The sequence below is a fragment of the Plecotus auritus genome (genome assembly GCF_963455305.1).
Source record: "Plecotus auritus genome assembly, chromosome: 5".
Classification (NCBI taxonomy): Eukaryota; Metazoa; Chordata; class Mammalia; order Chiroptera; family Vespertilionidae; genus Plecotus; species Plecotus auritus.
In genome coordinates this window covers 6,840,231-6,857,730 of record NC_137776.1, presented here as the reverse complement: position 1 = coordinate 6,857,730, position 17,500 = coordinate 6,840,231, and the positions used below count along the sequence as shown (strand labels likewise).

Sequence of the window (17,500 nt, the reverse complement as noted above, 5' to 3'; positions counted from 1 at the left end):
AGGTCTGAGTAAGTCCTTGGACAGGCCCTTTAAGAGGAACAGCCTGAGACTCCCGAAGACACCCCCCCTCAATCCCCTTCCCCTAACTCACTCAATCACAATCCCTGCTGATTTCCACAGCCAGAAGTTATAGGACCTTCTCTTCCCAGCACGTGAACCCTGGGCTGGGGGGCCTGGTGTGGGGCTGGGACCCTTTGCTCTCCAGGGGGGACCTCCTCAGCCAAGACATCCCTCCCGATTTTTATCCCCCACACATGGGTGTGGGATCAGCCTGCTTGCATCAGCCTCGAAGTGGCTGCCTCTCCACATCCTCAGCTCTAAGACTTCTCGCTGGGCCTCAGGCGATTCTGAAGCATGGCTGTGCTGTAGTCTAGCTGTACCTGGAGGTGGTTGTGGGAGGGTGGGAGCATGCACCTACCTCTGCTGCCATCTTGACTGGACAGCGTTGTTTTGCATATGGAGATGACCTTTTGGATAATGTTCTCAACTTTTAAAATACATAGAGACTTAGCCCTGGTCCGTGTGGCTCAGTTGGTTGAGCATTGTCCTGTGGACTGAAAGGTCATAGGTTTGATTACCCATCAAGGCACACACTCAGGTTGCAGGCTTGATCCCTGGTAGGGGTGCATGCGAGAGGCAACCGATCGATGTTTCTCTCCCTCTCCTTCCTCTCTCTCTAAAAAGCACTGAAAACGTATTTAAAATAATACATTGGGATTTTCATGGGGAATGTTTCTTATATTTACTTTGGATACAATTAAAACACACTTTTCTATTTTCTCCTCTATAACTATAACATTTTTTTGTGTATTAAACCCTTTCATTTCTTACAATAAAATTTTCTTGTTTATTTAAGAACTCAGCATTTCTTGTCTAGGTTTTCCAAAGCATTTTATGTGTTCTTTCTGTTGTGGGTGAAGATTTTTTTAAGTCTTCTAAATAATGATTACAAAAATGTGGGAAACCACTAGTTTTTATAGTATTCTTTTCCGGAAATTGGTACTTCGAGGTTTTTTTGTCCTTGCCTTGACATTTTTTTATTACTGTTTGGAAAACACTGCCATATCCTTATCTGTCCCTTTTTACATGCTTTTTCCTGGCTTGCCCATCCTAATTGCTTCATATTAACTAATTTGTTTGTTTTTTTAATATATATGGTTATTTTAAAATAAAACTACAGGAGATAAAATAGTTTCAATTCCTCAATATATTTTCTTTAAAACACCTGTTATCAAATACATAATAAAATAGTATAATTCATAAGAAAATAAAATTCTCTAGTTATACGTTCTAGTATATCCTTGATATTCATTCCTCAGAATAATGATGGACTTAGGTTCAAGCTCTTGGAATGCCTTAGGTAAGGTGTCTTATAACCAGATTCTTGTGTGTAATAACTAAACTCCACTTTTAGAGTTCAAAATGGCTCTTCTTTGTTGATAATGTTTCCCACTAGCTATTGGATTATAAGAAATGTAAAGCTTTCATATTTGTTAACTCTTTGATACTTTGATACAGAGTTATTTCAGTTTTACAGAGAGCCCATCATTTTGACGACTGCATATCATAGAAGTACTCAACAAATATTTGTGGAATGAACAAGACAAACAGCATGGTTAAAGCTACCTGCAGAAACAGAAAAAGGAGTCAGTTACAAGGCTTCTAATTTGGTCCTGTTTTCAATAAATCTTACTGGCTATTGAAAAATGAATAAATAATTATGGAGGCCTACTTAATAATATACACAATAGCTAAAAATTATTCAGTGCCACCATGAAATAGGTTCCATGCTAAGTATTTTATTTTCATTCATTCATTTAATCCTTCCCACAAACAACCCTTTTGAGTCAGGCACTATAATTATGTTTATTTCAAAATGAGGAAGCCAGCAAAGAGAGTTAAGTAACTCTTCATGTTTCAATTTTATTTTTTAATTATAGTTTACATTCAGGGCTTCAGGTGTACAGCCTAGTGGTTAGACAATCACATACTCTACAAAGTGTTCCCCCCAATATGCTCAGTATCCACCTGGCACAGTTATTACAATATTATTGATTACCTTCCCTATGCTGTACTTTACTTCCCATGACTATTTTGCAACTACCAATCTGCACTTCTCAATCCCTTTGTCTTTTCCACCCACCCCTCCCCTCCAGCAACCATCACTCCGCTCTCTGTGTCTATGAGTTTCTTTCTATTTTGTTTATTTGCTCATTTTGTTCTTTAGATCCCACGTATAAGTGAAATTGTGTATGGCATTTGTCTTTCTCTGACTGACAGACTTTACCTAGCATAATACCCTCTAGGTCCATCCATGCTATCACAAATGAGAAGATTTCATTCTTTCCTATGGCGAATACTATTCCGTTGTGTATATGTACCACCTCTCCTTGATGCACACGTCGGTGGATGGGCACCCGGGTTGCTTCCCTAGCTTGGCTATTGTAAATAATGCTGCAGTGAACACATAGTATATTCGTTCGAATGACTGTTTGGGGTTTCTCTGGATATACAGGGTGTGGCAAAAGTAGGTTTACAGTTGTGAGTATGCAAACAGTTTATTCTTGTATTGTCTATTTATTATTTTCCATATGAACAACTGTAAACCTACTTTTGCCGCACCCTGTATATACCGCGAAGTGGAATCACTGAGTCATGAGGCAGTTCCATTTTTAAGGTTTTGAGGACCCTCCATACTGTTTTCTATACGGGCCGCACCAGTCTGCATTCCCAACAGTGCACAAGGTTACTCTTTTCTTCACATCCTCAGCAACACTTGCTGTTTGTTGATTTATTGATAATAGCCATTCTTATGGGTGTGCAGTGATAACTCATTGTGTTTTAAATTTGCATTTCTCTGATGATCAGTGACATCGAGCATCTTTTCATAGGTCTGTTGGCCATTATTATATCCTCTTTGGAGAAGTGTCTGTTCAGCTCCTTGGTCCATTTTTCAATTGGATGTTTGGGGTTTTTGATTGTTGAGTTGTATGAGCTCTTTATAAATTTTGGATATTAACCGTTTTTGGATGTATCATTGGCGAATATGTTTTTCCATTCAGTGGGTTGTCTTTTTGTTTTGTTGATGGTTTCCTTCACTGTGCAAAAGCTTTTTAGTTGGATGTGGTCCCATTTGTTTATTTTTTCCTTTGTTTCCCTGGCCCAAGGAGGTGTATCAGAAAAAATAGTGCTATGAGAAAGGTCCGAGATTTTACTGCCTATGTTTTCTTGTAGGAGTTTTATGGTTTTGAGTCTTGCATTCAAGTCTTTAATGCATTTTTAGTTTATACTTGTATATGGTGTAAGAAGGAGAGAAGGCAGGGATGGATGGTAAGAGATCAACCAAAGAACTTGTCTGCATATATGCATAACCCATGGACACAGACAATAGGATGGGGAAGGCCTGGGGCATAGGGCTGGGACTGGCTAGAAGGGGTCAATGGGGGAAAAAGAGGACTATGTAATACTTTCAACAATAAAGATTTTTTAAAATGAAGGTAGTCTAGTTCCATTTTTTTTGCATGTATCTATCCAATTTTCCCAACATCATTTATTGACTAGATTTATTTTACCCCACCGTATATTCTTGCCTTCTTTGTCATATATTAATTGACCATATAGGCATGGGTTTATTTCAGGACTCTCTATTCTATTCCATTGATCAGTATGTCTGTTTTTATGCCTGTACTGTGCTGTTCTGATTACAATGGCCTCGTAGTATAGTTTGATATCAGGTAACGTGATATCTCCAACTTTGTTTTTCTTTCTCAAGATTGATATGGCTATTAGGGGTCTTTTGTGGTTCCATATAAATTTTTGGATCATTTGTTCTAGTTCTGTGAAAAATGCCATTGATATTTTGATAAGGATTGCAATCAATCTGTAGATTGCTTTGGGTAGTGTAGACATTTTAATGATGTTAATTCTTCCTATCCATGAGCACAGTGTTTGCTTCCATTTATTTGTATCTTCAGTTTCTTTCTTTACAGTCTTACAATTTTTCAAGTACAGGTCTTTTACATCCTTGGTTAAATTTATTCCTAGGTATTTTTTAAATATATTTTTTATTGATTTCAGAGAGGAAGGGAGAGGGAGAGAGAGATAGAAACATCAATGATGAGAGAGAATCATTGATCAGCTGCTTCCTGCACACCCCACACTGGGGATCGAGCTCGCAACCGGGCATGTGCCCTGACCAGGAATCAAACCATGACCTCCTGGTTCATAGGTCAGTGCTCAACCCCTGAGCCATGCCAGCTGTGCGATTCCTAGGTATTCTTTGATGCAATTGTAGATGCATTGTGTTCTTAGTTTCCTTGTCCGATAGTTCTAAGTAACTCTTGAAATTCTTATCAAGGAACTGATTCATATCCATTTACAACAAGTATTTCCCCCAAACATATGGCTGGTTAATGTCACGTCTGTGTGTCCATAAGTATCCTGTGACTGTAATGGACCAATATTTCCAAATCTAACCTCTGTAATAGGACGGAGAAAGGAGAGCTGATCCTGTCACTGCTCGGCTCTGTACAAGTCAGACTGGACCCTGTGACTCCAGTAAAGACTGTGGATAAACGATCGGTGCTGATTTTCCTTCCTTGGCAGCCACCGTTAGAGAAGTCCTGGGGATTTCTCTGAAACTGCCCTCGGAGAGTTTTTAAAAACCCGTGTGTTTTTGAAGGTGTTCCTGAGCTGTGTCTGCAGGAACCGTGTGTGCTGCAGAGTCTGCATCCCGGAGCTCTGTGGTTTAGCCGCGTTGCTGCTTCTGGTCGTTTCTGATCACGTGCCCTTCTTCAACTTCAACAAAACGTTGGCTGGTTCCAGTGGGAGTATTTTCTGTGGGAATTCCGGTCTTGAGACTATATTTATTGTCCTCAAATGATCCTCTGCTGGGGTTTTTCCTCTGGGGTGATTCTCTGTGCTGGAGGAAGTGGTTGCAGAAGGCTAATTATTATGGGCATCGGAGAGACAGCAGCAGCCAGCGACTTTCTCCTGAGGTTCTCATTAGACAGCTGAGCCTCGTACCACGGTTGTGCGTTTTCTTTAGAAGGGATTGCTTCTTTGCCTGTTTTTGCACGTCCCTCGGGGTTCTGTTTGAGTCCATAATCTGAGGTCCGCTTTCTGATTGTCTTTTTCTCTGCCACAACAACAACAACAACAAAATGATGGCAGGACAGTTTCTTCCAAACACTGAGTAGACACGGAAATTTGTTCGGGGCTGAGCCCGTCCTTTTGGGGTTAACTGATCCGGTGCCTGGCCTGCATTTTACTGAACACTGCTGTGTGCACAGCCCCGTGGTAGGCACTTGAGGAACATAAAAGCAAAGGAGGAAGGAAGGGCTTTGCCCTCAAGAAACTCATGTTTCAAAAGGAACTTAAGTTCTAGCTGTGTGGCCCTGTGGGAAAGTTTGATGGAGGAAGTGCTGGGATGTGCCCCAAAGGGCACACAGAGGAGCAACAGCCGTGCAGAGAGGTTCACGTGGTAAACCGTTATTTGAATATAATCTTAATCCTCATTCTAAGCCACTAACATGGCTTTAAGGTGAAGGCAGTAAAGAAAGAAATGAGTCCTCATAACTCTGTGCATGTATGAAGTAAAATGGAATAAATACATTAACGTAACTTTCAAAGGTCCCCCTAATAAGAGTCATCGTATCTTTAACAGTATTTCTCAAACCTGTTAGTTTATTTCAGACACTGAGTGAACTCATGGAAATTTGTTAGGTGCCAAATCTGTTACTTCTCACTCTAAAAAGAAAGAAATATGGCAGATCTACCATGTCGACTTTAACCACTTGTATCTTAATGAAACATAAATGTGTGCCAATGTAAAATATGCATAACCTTTTTATCTCTGTACTTTTGTAAACTATAAAACCAAGAGACATATTAATTAAGTAAAACCTTAAAAAAATCAATCACATTTGAACTAATGAGGAGACTTGGTTTCTCAGAGACCAAATCACCAACGTTGGGGCCACTGTCAGGGAAAGGATACATTTGTGCTTTTCGTTTCAGTTGCGTTTGACTTGATTCTTGTGATTTCGCATCTAATGGTCCATCACGGCATCTGTGGCATTATCGGGGTCACCATTTTTCCTTCCTAACAAATAGCGTAAGTTTTGTCTGCCGATTCCTTGTGTTGATGAGCGAATTCATTCAATAGTGTGCCCCTAAATACAAGGCGGAAGAGAACATACGTCCTTAACTGTACCCTGTGATGATCCTACTGCCACTTTTCTATTGTAAACTATTGTAAAACCTTTGTTCTTAGAATGAATTGTGACATCTTTTATGTTTTGTTTAGTATAAAGACCTCATTTACCTTGCAAACCCATCTATTTTGTTTTCTCCTTCGCCTATGGCAACTTGGAGATACATTACATAGCCTTACTTCAGCATTGTCATTATGCAAATTAAGGCCACAAAAGAAAAGTTTGGTGTTTTCAGTTGGGAAAGAATTGTGCGTGAAGGGTAGACAAGGGTCGTTGTTATCATATTTACCATTAAGGCCTTGCCACAGACCTGGGGGCCTGGCCCTGATGCTTTGAAGTTAATCTCTGATCACTTGGCAGCAACTGTCTTGTAAATGCAAACATGGGAGGCAAAGTCACATGGCAGTGTTCAGTCATAAGCGTCATGAGATTATCTAAAACATGCTTCCCTCAATATCAGCAGTTTTGATTATCAAAGTGAAAACAACATTTTTTAATTGTCCCAGAACTCAAGATTTTGTCTGTAGATTTCTGGTAGACAAGAACACAGGTTTGAGAAATACTGGTCTGTAGAATATTGGTCAAATACCCGAGGACAAGAAAGTAGTTCCCTTATTTTATTTGTTTTTTTTCATTTCTCAGAAAAGATTGGTGACATTTCTGAGTAGAGCTGCTGACTTCTGTCTCGTTCTCAGCCTTGACCTGTCCCCTTGACCAATGCCTGCTTTGTTTCTACCCTAAAAGGCTTTAGGAAGGAGTTGATAGAATAGGAGTGGGCATCAGGCCTAAACAGAGTTCAGCTAGCTGGAAGTAACGAAGTATTTTCCTGTGATACTAGCGTTGCCCATTGAAAGAGAACTCTCTTCCATGGGGCCGTGAATTCTTTGCGAAAGGGACTGCGTCTTACCATGTATTGGATTCCTGGTGTGTGATACTGCGCCTCGCACATAGAGGCACTCAGAAAGTGTCTGCTGAGAGAACAAGTGGATATTAGCGTAAGAAAGTACGTAGTGGTCTGATGTGCATCAGATGGCATGCTCCAGTGTCTTGTTCCTGGAAGCATGTGACCGACCCATAACTGGTCTCTGTGATGAGTTAGCTGGTCCCGCAGGGAACTGGTCTCAGCCTGCCTTGGCTCTGTTGTTGCCTAAAGAATCAGACGAGTGACCTTCACTGCGTAAGAGTTAATATCTGGAAAGTGGTGAACAGTTTCCCACCTGGCACGTTTCCTTCGGTGTCCTGGGCTTTTCTTTCCTCACCCTGTCAACCTTGTGATTCAGACTATGATCTTTTCCTTATTCACAGGAAACACACGCCACAGTGCAGAGCATAAGAGTCTTGTCATTGCCCCACCCACGCTGGTACCTCCAGGCAGAGAAGTGGGGGGAGCTCAGCCTGTTTGCTTTCTGATTTTGATCTGTTTGCCTGGTTCACTGGGATGATAGACTGAGGAGATAAATTGTGTATTTGTTGGAGATAGAGTTTGATTCTTCAAGATCAAAGTATAGTGTTACTGGCCCTTAAAGAGTACTTCTTTGTTTAAATTATTGTTTGTTTTTTCTCCAAGATAACTTTTCCTTGTTAGCTTTTTTAGACCAACTTTTATATTTCTTAAACCCCCTCCCCCCCAAAAAAATAAAAAACCATTTACCAGATAATGGGCCTCGGTTTTCATCCTGTGCTTTAGACATGTGATTTGGACACTTGGGGAAATGTTCTGATTGGTGGGCCTCCAAACTGAAATAGCGTTAAGCAGAGAGCTGGGCTTTCTTACACACATGTCTGCCATCATATATATATATATATATATATATATATATATATATATATATACACATGTATGTATGTATGTGTGTGTGTGTATGTATGTATGTGTATATGTATATATATATATATATATATATATATATATATATATATATATATATATATATGGCTACTGGCAGTGAAGGACAGACAAAATTGGCCATACCAAAGGTTAGCTGCTTCATATGCTAACATGTTCTGTAAAATGGATCTAGCCAGAAGAAGCCAGGAACTGAACTGTTTATCTAGCAAGCTGTGTGGTTGAGAGAAAATCCAGTGACTTTCTGTGTTTGGGGATTTTTTTTTTTTTGTCTCAACAATTAAACCTCGCCTTCCACCTCATTGCCTTAAGGCCTCTACGTAGCTCAAAAGAGAATTTGGAATTTGGAAATGTAAATTGCAGTGGAATTTTACTAAAATAGTAAACAGGGAAACGAAATGTTCTATTGATAAGAACTAAATATAAATAAATACTTACATCTAAATAAATGCTTAAATACTTGCTGTTTCATAGTATGGTATACAGGAATCCAAATACATTGTCGTTAGCCCTTGAAGTAAGACATGCTTATGTGGGACCCAGTGTTCCTATCAAATGTAATGTTTTCAGTATCATAATTTATGTTCTTGTTTTTTCCCCCTCATTGCATAAAAAATAATATGGTTTGCTTTGAAATAGCCTGGTGTAAATCAGGGGATACAACTAGGAAAAATTTTATTAAAATTGTATTAATATAAAGAATTAGAAATAGTAACATGATTCATGAAACAAACAAAACACCTGATGTTATCACATATATCTGTAATAGAATGATGGTAGAATAGAGCACATTGTGCTGTTGGATATGAGTTTGTGTAAGCGTGTGTGCCTTTACACAGGTAGACACAGAATCTGTCTCTCCAACTGTAGTAACTGAAAGTGTCTCACATTTTCAATTATTTGAAAGAACCATCTGTTCTTATATTGAATATATAATGCAAGCTACCTGCTTCCAAGTAAGAATGTGCTCATCACATATAATTTAACTAGAGGACCGGTGCATGAAATTCGTGCACGGGGGTGGGTGTCCCTCAGCCAAGCCTGCATCCTCTCCAGTCTGGGACCCTCAAAGGATGTCCTACTGCTGGTTTACAGGGATCGGGCCTAAACCGGCAGTCAGACATCCCTCTTGCAATCCGGGACTGCTGGGTCCTAACTGCTCACCTGCCTGCCTGCCTGCCTGCCTGCTCACCCCCAACTGCCCCTGCCGCCAGCCTGTGGGCCTGCTCGCCCCCAACTGCCCCAGCCGCCAGCCTGCTTGCCCCCAAATGCCCCCCGCCAGCCTGATCACCCCCAACTGCCCCCCGTGCCAGTGTGCTTGCCCCCAACTGCCTCCCCTGCCAGTCTTCTCATCCCCAACTGCCCCCACTGCTGGCCTGCTCGCCCCCATCTTCCCTTCCCACTGGCCTGCTTGCCCCCAACTGCCCCCCTGCTGTCCTGATCACCTCCAACTGACCCCCACTGACGGGGTGAGGGACTGAGGGCTGTTTTCAAGCTGGCCACACCCCCTTCAGGGTGGGGGTCCCCACTGGGGTGCCTGGCCAGCCTGGGTGAGGGGCTGATGGCTGTTTGCAGGCTGGCCAAGCCCCCCAGTGGGGACCCTCACCCCATGGGAGTGTGGCCAGCCTGGGTGAGGAGCTGAGGGATGCTTTCAGGCTGGCCACGCCCCCCGGCAATTCAGGCTCCCAGCCCCTCCTTTTTTTCTTTTCTTTCTTTTTTTTCAGCGCCTCCTTGAGCGGAGGCCAGGGTCAGCTGGAAGCAGGTATCGGGGATTTATTTATCTTCTATAATTGAAACTTCGTAGCCTTGAGCGGAGGCCAGGGCTGGCCAGGGCAGGCGGGAAGCTTGGCTTCCTCCATTACAGGGGGCAACTCAAGCCTCCTGCTCACTCCAGCTCCATGGCTGCTGCCATCTTGGTTGGGCTAATTTGCATACTCACTCCTGATTGGCTGTGGGTGTAGCAGAGTGATGGTTAATTTGCATGTTTCTCTTTTACTAGTGTAGAAGGTTTTCCCTCAGGAATATAAATGACTATCCCTATACACTCACTATTTGAAATAACAGGGAATTAGCCTGAATGATCTACAGTTGATTAGATTCAAGCCCACAACAGGCTTTAACTCAAAGCAGGGACTGCGTTTTCTTGGTTGGATGCTACTACGACCTGTAGTAGGACTTGGGCAGCAAAGTAGCAGGCAATAAAAGAATCTTTCCCTGCCAAAACCGGTTTGGCTCAGTGGATAGAGCGTCGGCCTGCAGACTGAAGTGTCCCAGGTTTGATTCCGGTCAAGGGCATGTACCTTGGTTGCGGGCACATCCCCAGTGGGAGGTGTGCAGGAGGCAGCTGATCGATGTTTCTCTCTCATCGATGTTTCTAGCTCTCTATCCCTCTCCCTTCCTCTCTGTAAAATATCAATAAAATATATTTAAAAAAAAAAATCTTTCCCAGCATTAGGACTGGGTAATGTTGACCCCCGTGAGGTTGTCCTTGAAGGCAAGGACCATGTCTGCCTTGGGTATGTGTTTCTAGGGTGTCACACTGTAGCTGCCACCTAACAGGTACCCCAGAAACCGAGTGATCATCTTTTAAAAATTGGTGCTTAAAGCACTGAGTTATGTCTCAAAAATTGACTACATAAATTGTGAGCTGTTTCTCTGCTTGAACAGGGAGAAGATCCAATTTATTCGAACGGAAGGGACCCCAGGGTTGGTGCGTCTTTCAAGTGATGCAGACCTTGTGATGCTGCTGAGGTAGGTGACACTCATTCTTGAACTAGGACGGGTCTTGTTACCAGGTACCGGGAGCATTTTAGAAAATAATTTGACAGTACTGGTAGCCTTGATTCTTGAGTTCCTGTGGAATGCTCGCCTTGCAGAGGTGGGTGCTGGTGTAGCGGTCCTTCACTCCGGATTGCCTTTCCCATCACAGAGTGTCTGATTTTGTTTTTGCCCTGCTGGTAGAGGAGGTGGTATTAGAGCAGGGGCGGGTCTTAGAGGCCAATGAAGGGGAGGTCCCATTCACAGAATGGAGCAGAAGGGTAGATACAGCTTACCCCTTCAACGTAGAAGAGGTCATGTTTGTATTTTCTTTCAGATTTTGTGTGTGTGTAAAATGGGCTTGGTCCCCTTTTGCTGATTCAATATTGTTTATTTACTTTATGGTTTTGAGAGTTTAGGTCTGGGAAATCAGATCAAGTTGAAATTTGGTCTCTGGTAGTCACTGTCAACTTGATAGCCCTTCATAAAACAGACCGATGGTGTTTTCTTTGCTGATGGTTAGAGCAGCTTTGGTCTTAAATTTTAGAGTAGTTTCAAGGGAAAATAGCCAGGTTTCAAAAGCCCTTTTCATTTTCACTATTACCCTTCAAATGGAGGAGGCCAGAGTAAAACAATGCCTGCTCCCCCCAGTGGTTGGGACACCCCACCAGTGTGACCTCCATAGAATTAAAGGGCAAATCATGCTGAGCCGCATCAGTCAATATTTTATTTATCCCAAAGTGCTAACAATCTCATTCATGTTATTCATCATGATCTTGACCTGATCAAGATCTAACTGCCTACTTGATAGTTGCCATATTTTAAAAACTAAAGCTAAAACGTTAGTTTCCTTGAGTGGATTTTTGGAGCATAATTCATTGGGATATATTCACTTTCCGTAAAGATTTCATTTCACTTGATTCTGAATAAGACCTATGGTAGAGGGGTTCCTTTTAGGTCAAGAGGGTGAGCCTTGCTTATGGTGTTCTGAGCTAGTTCTGAAAACAGGATATACTGTGCCAGACGGTCAGGAAGACGATTGGTCAATTAATATGGAGTATGGTGTTTCTACCATAGTTTGGCTGAAAATATTTGGGTGATCAAATGTGTTTATCATTTAAATAATATAGTGATACAATGTATTACTTGTGCTGCTTAATAAATGATCTTCAATGATTACTGAAACTTTCAGGGATATCCTTCGTTCTTTATTTTTAACTTTACTTTGGAGTTTGAGTAATTTGAAATAGTGACTGTGAACTCAAGCAACGGATTTGTTGCTAACAGGGGAAGACTTTGCCTGTTTTTATACTTTGTCTGTTTCTTAAAAAGAGGAATCACTCCTGGTCAAATGGACTTGATTATCAGCAGGCTGCAGTGTAGAGATAGATGACACAGCTCTCGGAAAGTATTCCATTCAAAAATAAACCTGTGTAAGGCTGTTTTCCAATATAGATATCATGAAACCTGAGAATTCTTAAATGACCTTGCTGCATCTGTTATTGATTATTCTAATTCATATATTCTTTCACTAATTCAACTCATGTAAAAAAAATATACCTCTGCTAGAGTTCATATAGGAAGTGATTGATAAATTCGGCTACATTTGAATTTTAAAATTTACCCAATGAATGACACCATATATAAAGACATAAAGAAAGGTAACAAACTAGAAGAATATATTCACACACATAAAAATGATATTGTAAGTACATACAGAATGCCTTTAACTCAATTTGAAAGAAAAATGGGTGAAGGCTATCAAAAGGCGTTTCATAGAAACTCAAGCAACAGCAGCCAGTACGCGATGGAAAGACGCCAGCAGTCATAAAGGGCAGTTTCAGATAATGAGGTACCAGTTCACACTGTTCGATTTGAAAAAAAATCCAAAGCCTGATAATACCAAAGGAGAAGTCGGGCCTCTTTTGTTGCCTGGATGTGGTGGGATTGCCTTTTCTAGACCCTCTTCGGAATACAACTTGGCAATGTTATCTATAGTGATGACTGCATTATGACTGCGCAGTTCTAATTTCAGATATGTTACCATATTTACACTAAGAAATTCCTCTGCATATGCCCAAGGTGACTTAGGCAGGCTGTTCACTGCACCGTTATTGATAAAAGCACAAAGTTGGGGAGAAGTAAGTATTTGTCAGAGGAGATAGGGATAGATAAGCTTTGTTCATAGAATGACCTGCTGCATAGCAGGTAAAAATAATAAACTACATCCTTATATATTAACACAGACAAATCTCAGAATTATATTGTCGAACAAAATGTCCAAGGATGCTATGCACATATAGCTATTGTAATTTTTAGCAGTGCTTTAGGCAAAGCTATATATATATTTTTATCTATGCCTATGTGTTGCAAAATATAAAACTATGGAAGGATACCTATTAAGGTCATGAAAGAGGAGAACAAAAGCTACTGTATATACACACTTGCACACATGCAGATATATATACACACTCATAAATATACACAGATCTACATGTATGCATGCATGTTTGAAGGAAAAATGAAACACAGGTGTAGATGTCTGAGGAGAGGGTGCTAATCCCTACACTACAATTAATTTAGCTAGGACTTTGTGATAGCACCCATTACATGGGACTTCTCACGAGCGATTCACTTTAAAATCACATTATCCCAATGACTACTGAGTTACTGAAAAAGAGAAATGACCGTGTCAGGGCTTAATTAGGTATTAAACACGTGATTACTTACCGCTTCTGTTTCCAAACCTCCTGACTTCTCTGTGTAAAAGTGGAAAGATGGCTTTAAAAAGCATCCTGTCTAAAAGTGCCTTTGCTACCGTGGCCGGTCTCGCAAGCATGTGCACGTGGATGAAGAGGGACAGAAAGGCTATGGAGTTGTCACTGCACGGCTCCCACCCCGGTTTCCCGGCCTCGGAGGTGTTGCCGCTGTGGGCTGGATATGCCTTTGTTGCAGGAGCTAGTCTGTGCATTGTGAGATGCCTATCAGCATCCTGGCCTCTACCCACCAGATACCAAAAGCACCCTGTCCTCCAGTTATGGCAACCCAAACCGGCCTCCAGCATCACTCCGCGTCCTCGGAGGGTGTGGGGGGCGGGCAGCCTTGCGGGCTCAGAAGCAGTGCCTGGGGAGGCTTTTCCGAAAACCCCTACAGGGTTCAACTCTCGCCACTTTGTCTGAATATCTTCTGGAAACAAGGAGCCGGTTTTAGATTTGGCTAAGGGCAAAGCAAACCTACTTCCACCTTTTCATGTAAAAACCCTTTATGGTTGTTTTCATTCTGTTTTAAGTGTTTGTTTGAGTTAGTACAATCAATACTGCTTTTCCTTATCATCATATGTAAGATATGGGATTCCAAGATAGCAGATATCTGCTGACTGTCTTTTAGACGACTCGTGGGAACAGCAGATACGGGATTGGGTAATCTAACATCAGAACCCTCACATTTGAAAACCGTTATAAAGCCAGAGTCAGCGAGGGGGCTGGCTATTCAGGAGCTATTTTGTTTTCTTTTGCTTTTAACGCTCCTTTTCAGTCCTGAGCTCCGAAGGCTGAGACCCGCTGGCTGTCCCTCAGATGAAGCTGTGAGACCTGCTTTGTGTATCCATGAGGGGTTCTCAGTAGATGTCTGTTGTGTTGGAATCTTATTCCCAAGTGTAAACCCCCAGGTGCTCTTGCACACAAACACGTGAACGCAAACTCACACGTGAAAGAGGCAAAACAGAAACGACACTGTCCGACGTCTGTAGGAAACCAGACAAGTGGCCGCAGCTTTCTCAGAACTGTGCGGGGACTGGCCGGCAGGCAGGGGGACAGCGCTCCCCGTGGGCTGGGGACGAGGCCTGGGGGGTGGGCCAGGAGGAGAGAGCGACTGTCTTAGCGCGGAAACAAGGCTTGTCCCCACCTCGTTGGCTAAAGTGCGCGTTTTGTTTCTTGTTTCTCCCCAGTTTATTTGAAGAAGAGATAATGTCTTATGTGCCTCCGCATGCCTTACTCCACCCCAGCTACTGTCAGTCCCCGCGCGGCTCCCCCGCGTCCTCTCCCCAGAACTCGCCAGGTGAGTCCGCCTGCAGCTCCCGGGGACTCTCCGAGGAGCGAGCCCCAGGTCAGAGGTTCTGTTCTTCTTCAGGGACATTCGGGTGCATCTTCAGGGCTAGCCCGGGTGCATGCTCTGTGGCCCACTCTGTCCTCTGCAACTGGCCTGTTTCCCGGGGGACTCATGCCGACAGGAGGTAATGACATTCCGGAATAGAGAGGTCAAGGTGTGTCGTGTGACCTAGCCAGATACAGAACTTCGTCTTCATTCTGCAGGGCCTCATGGGCCTCGGAAAACGTTAGGGCACAGAATACTACGTTAGCTTTTTGGATTTAAAAGGTTTTAGTTAGGAGGCTGATTCAAGGGATAATAAAAAGAAATCTCTGCTTTCAAGAAATAATAGAGAATTGACACTGGTCAGCTTCAGGGACTTGGAGAGTTTTCCCTGCAGAAGTCACGACCTGCGCTGGATGGGACAACGAAGGACGTGTGGGCAGACAGAGCGTGTGATAGATGAACCAACGAAAATGTTTACGTTCAAATTCTTTTTGAAGGAGGTATGTTGTGAATGAAGGGGTGAATGGATGAATGGAGGAGTGAATGGATAGAGGAACAAATGAACGAATGAACGAATGAGTGGATGAATGAATGGTAGAAAACGCAGCTTAGCAAGTGAGTGTTTTTAAAGGAGGGTAGTCATGATGTTGTCAATCAGCTGTATTATCCTCATTATAGGCAATGCATTGTTCACACTTTTAACAGCTTTCAGAATTTAAAACTGTGTTACTAGGAATCCGAACTCCATATGCTTTGCGAAGAGCTGCTCTGTGCTCCTTGATATGTAACATGTGTTTTCACATATTGTTGTGATAATGAAGCCACAGCCGACTTGAATACCACAAACAGGAAAAGGTTCATTTACCACAGATTTATTGAGCATCATCTGTGATCGAAGCACTGGTGCTACAAAAGGAGTAACGCTCTCTCTGCCTTTGAAGGGTTCATAGCGCGCCAGTGAGTCAGCAGATGACTCTATAAAGCTCTGTGGTCCGTCCTGTATTGAAGAATGTGTGGGAACACAGATGTGGGAACATGCGTTCCCTTAAGACTAGGGATGGGGTGTTTAGGGAAAGATGGAGATACCAGGTATGAAGGGGAGCCCTGAAGAATGAGGAGAGGAGTTTACCAGGGAGACCAAAGGAAGAAGGACCTTCGTGGCACCAAAGCATGAACACAGTTTAGGGCAAAGTGAAGGCAGGTGCCCAAAGCTCAGATGGAAAGATGGACTCGGGCCTGTTGGTCATCGATGCCTTACCTTGTAGTCCATGTGGAGCCCCTAAAAATTTATAAACAGAGGAACACCCTGTTTTACAAAGACCCGTTTGGTGGCGATACAGAGGATGGATTAAAAAATGAGAGATTAGAACAGCCGTGGGCAAACTACGGCCCGTGGGCTGGATCCGGCCGGTTCGGCTGTTCTATCCGGCCCACGGAGCCGAAAGAGCGGAGGGTTCTCTTGCTCTCCCCTCGGCTCCTTTACTTTGAATTTATATTAGTTCACACAAACACTCCATCCATGCTTTTGTTCCGGCCCTCCGGTCCAGTTTAAGAACCCATTGTGGCCCTCGAATCAAAAAGTTTGCCCACCCCTGGACTAGTATCAGAGAAACTATTTGGGAGGCTGTTGTGTTAACCCAGGTGACCTGCTGAAGAGCTGGACTCCTGACAATAGAGAAAAGGGAATTAATTCGAAAGACCTGTAGGAGGTGGAGACACCAGGACTTGGAGTTCAGGTAAGGAAGATTCTGAGGTCCTCACCACCTAGATTATAGGCAGACGGTAATGCCATTTACCAAGAAAGGAAAAGGATTAGACTGGAGGGGAGGGGGAAATGAGTTTGGTTCGGACCCGTTTCCTGAGGAATCTTCGGAGGTATCCAGACACAACTGGAAAAGACTGCCGCGGAGCTCCGGAGAAGCGGTGGCTGGGAGCACAGGTGTGCGGGTCCAGCTGGGCCCAGGATGAGAGGAGAGGAACAAGGGAAGACATGTCTGTGGACAGAAGGGGAAAGAGAGATGGTCCCTTGAGAAGCCCCAGTATTTCAGTGATGGGCGGAGAGAGAGTGCAGGAGAGAGAGCCAGTAGATTTTGGAACAGGATTAGGAGAGTCTTTCCAGGGAAGCCAGGCTTCAAGGAGGAGGGAGCAGTTAACAGGGCCACATTTTCAGAGGAGTCGTGAAGGATGAGGTCTGAGAAGAGGCCATCACATTTGGAATTTATGAAATTGGGGATGGCCTTTGCCAGGGTAGTTTCCATGAAACAATAGGTCACAGACCGGAATGTGACCGGCGACAGCATGATAGAGGACGTCAGGTGGAAGCCAGGCGGGTAGAGATTGTTTTCAGAAAGTGTGAAAGGAAAGAAAGACAGGACAGTTACCTGGAAGGAGAAGAGGCGTTGAGGAGGGGGTTTCGGAGGGGGAAGCTGAGCGTCTGTGTGTCCAGCACACAGAGGTCAAACGATGTGGGTGGGAAGAGAGTGGCCCCTCGAATGGGGCAGAGCAGCAGGCGGCACAGCCCAGGCTGGAGGCAGGCAGGGCCCTGGGGGCCAAAGCACAGGTCAGCTTGGGAACAGAGTAGGGACACCAG

General features: G+C 43.2%; 1 protein-coding gene across 5 annotated transcripts in view; it reads left to right on the top strand.

Moving 5' to 3' along the window:
- The window catches only part of HECW2 (HECT, C2 and WW domain containing E3 ubiquitin protein ligase 2), a 286,809-nt gene that overhangs the window by 212,768 nt on the left and 56,541 nt on the right, over positions 1–17,500 (top strand). For all 5 annotated transcript variants that reach the window (XM_080669552.1, XM_080669554.1, XM_080669551.1 and 2 more), the window contains 2 exons: positions 10,729–10,812; positions 14,765–14,874. In XM_080669552.1, coding sequence (XP_080525678.1) covers positions 10,729–10,812; positions 14,765–14,874 — 194 coding nt within the window. The remainder of the gene's footprint in view (positions 1–10,728; positions 10,813–14,764; positions 14,875–17,500) is intronic.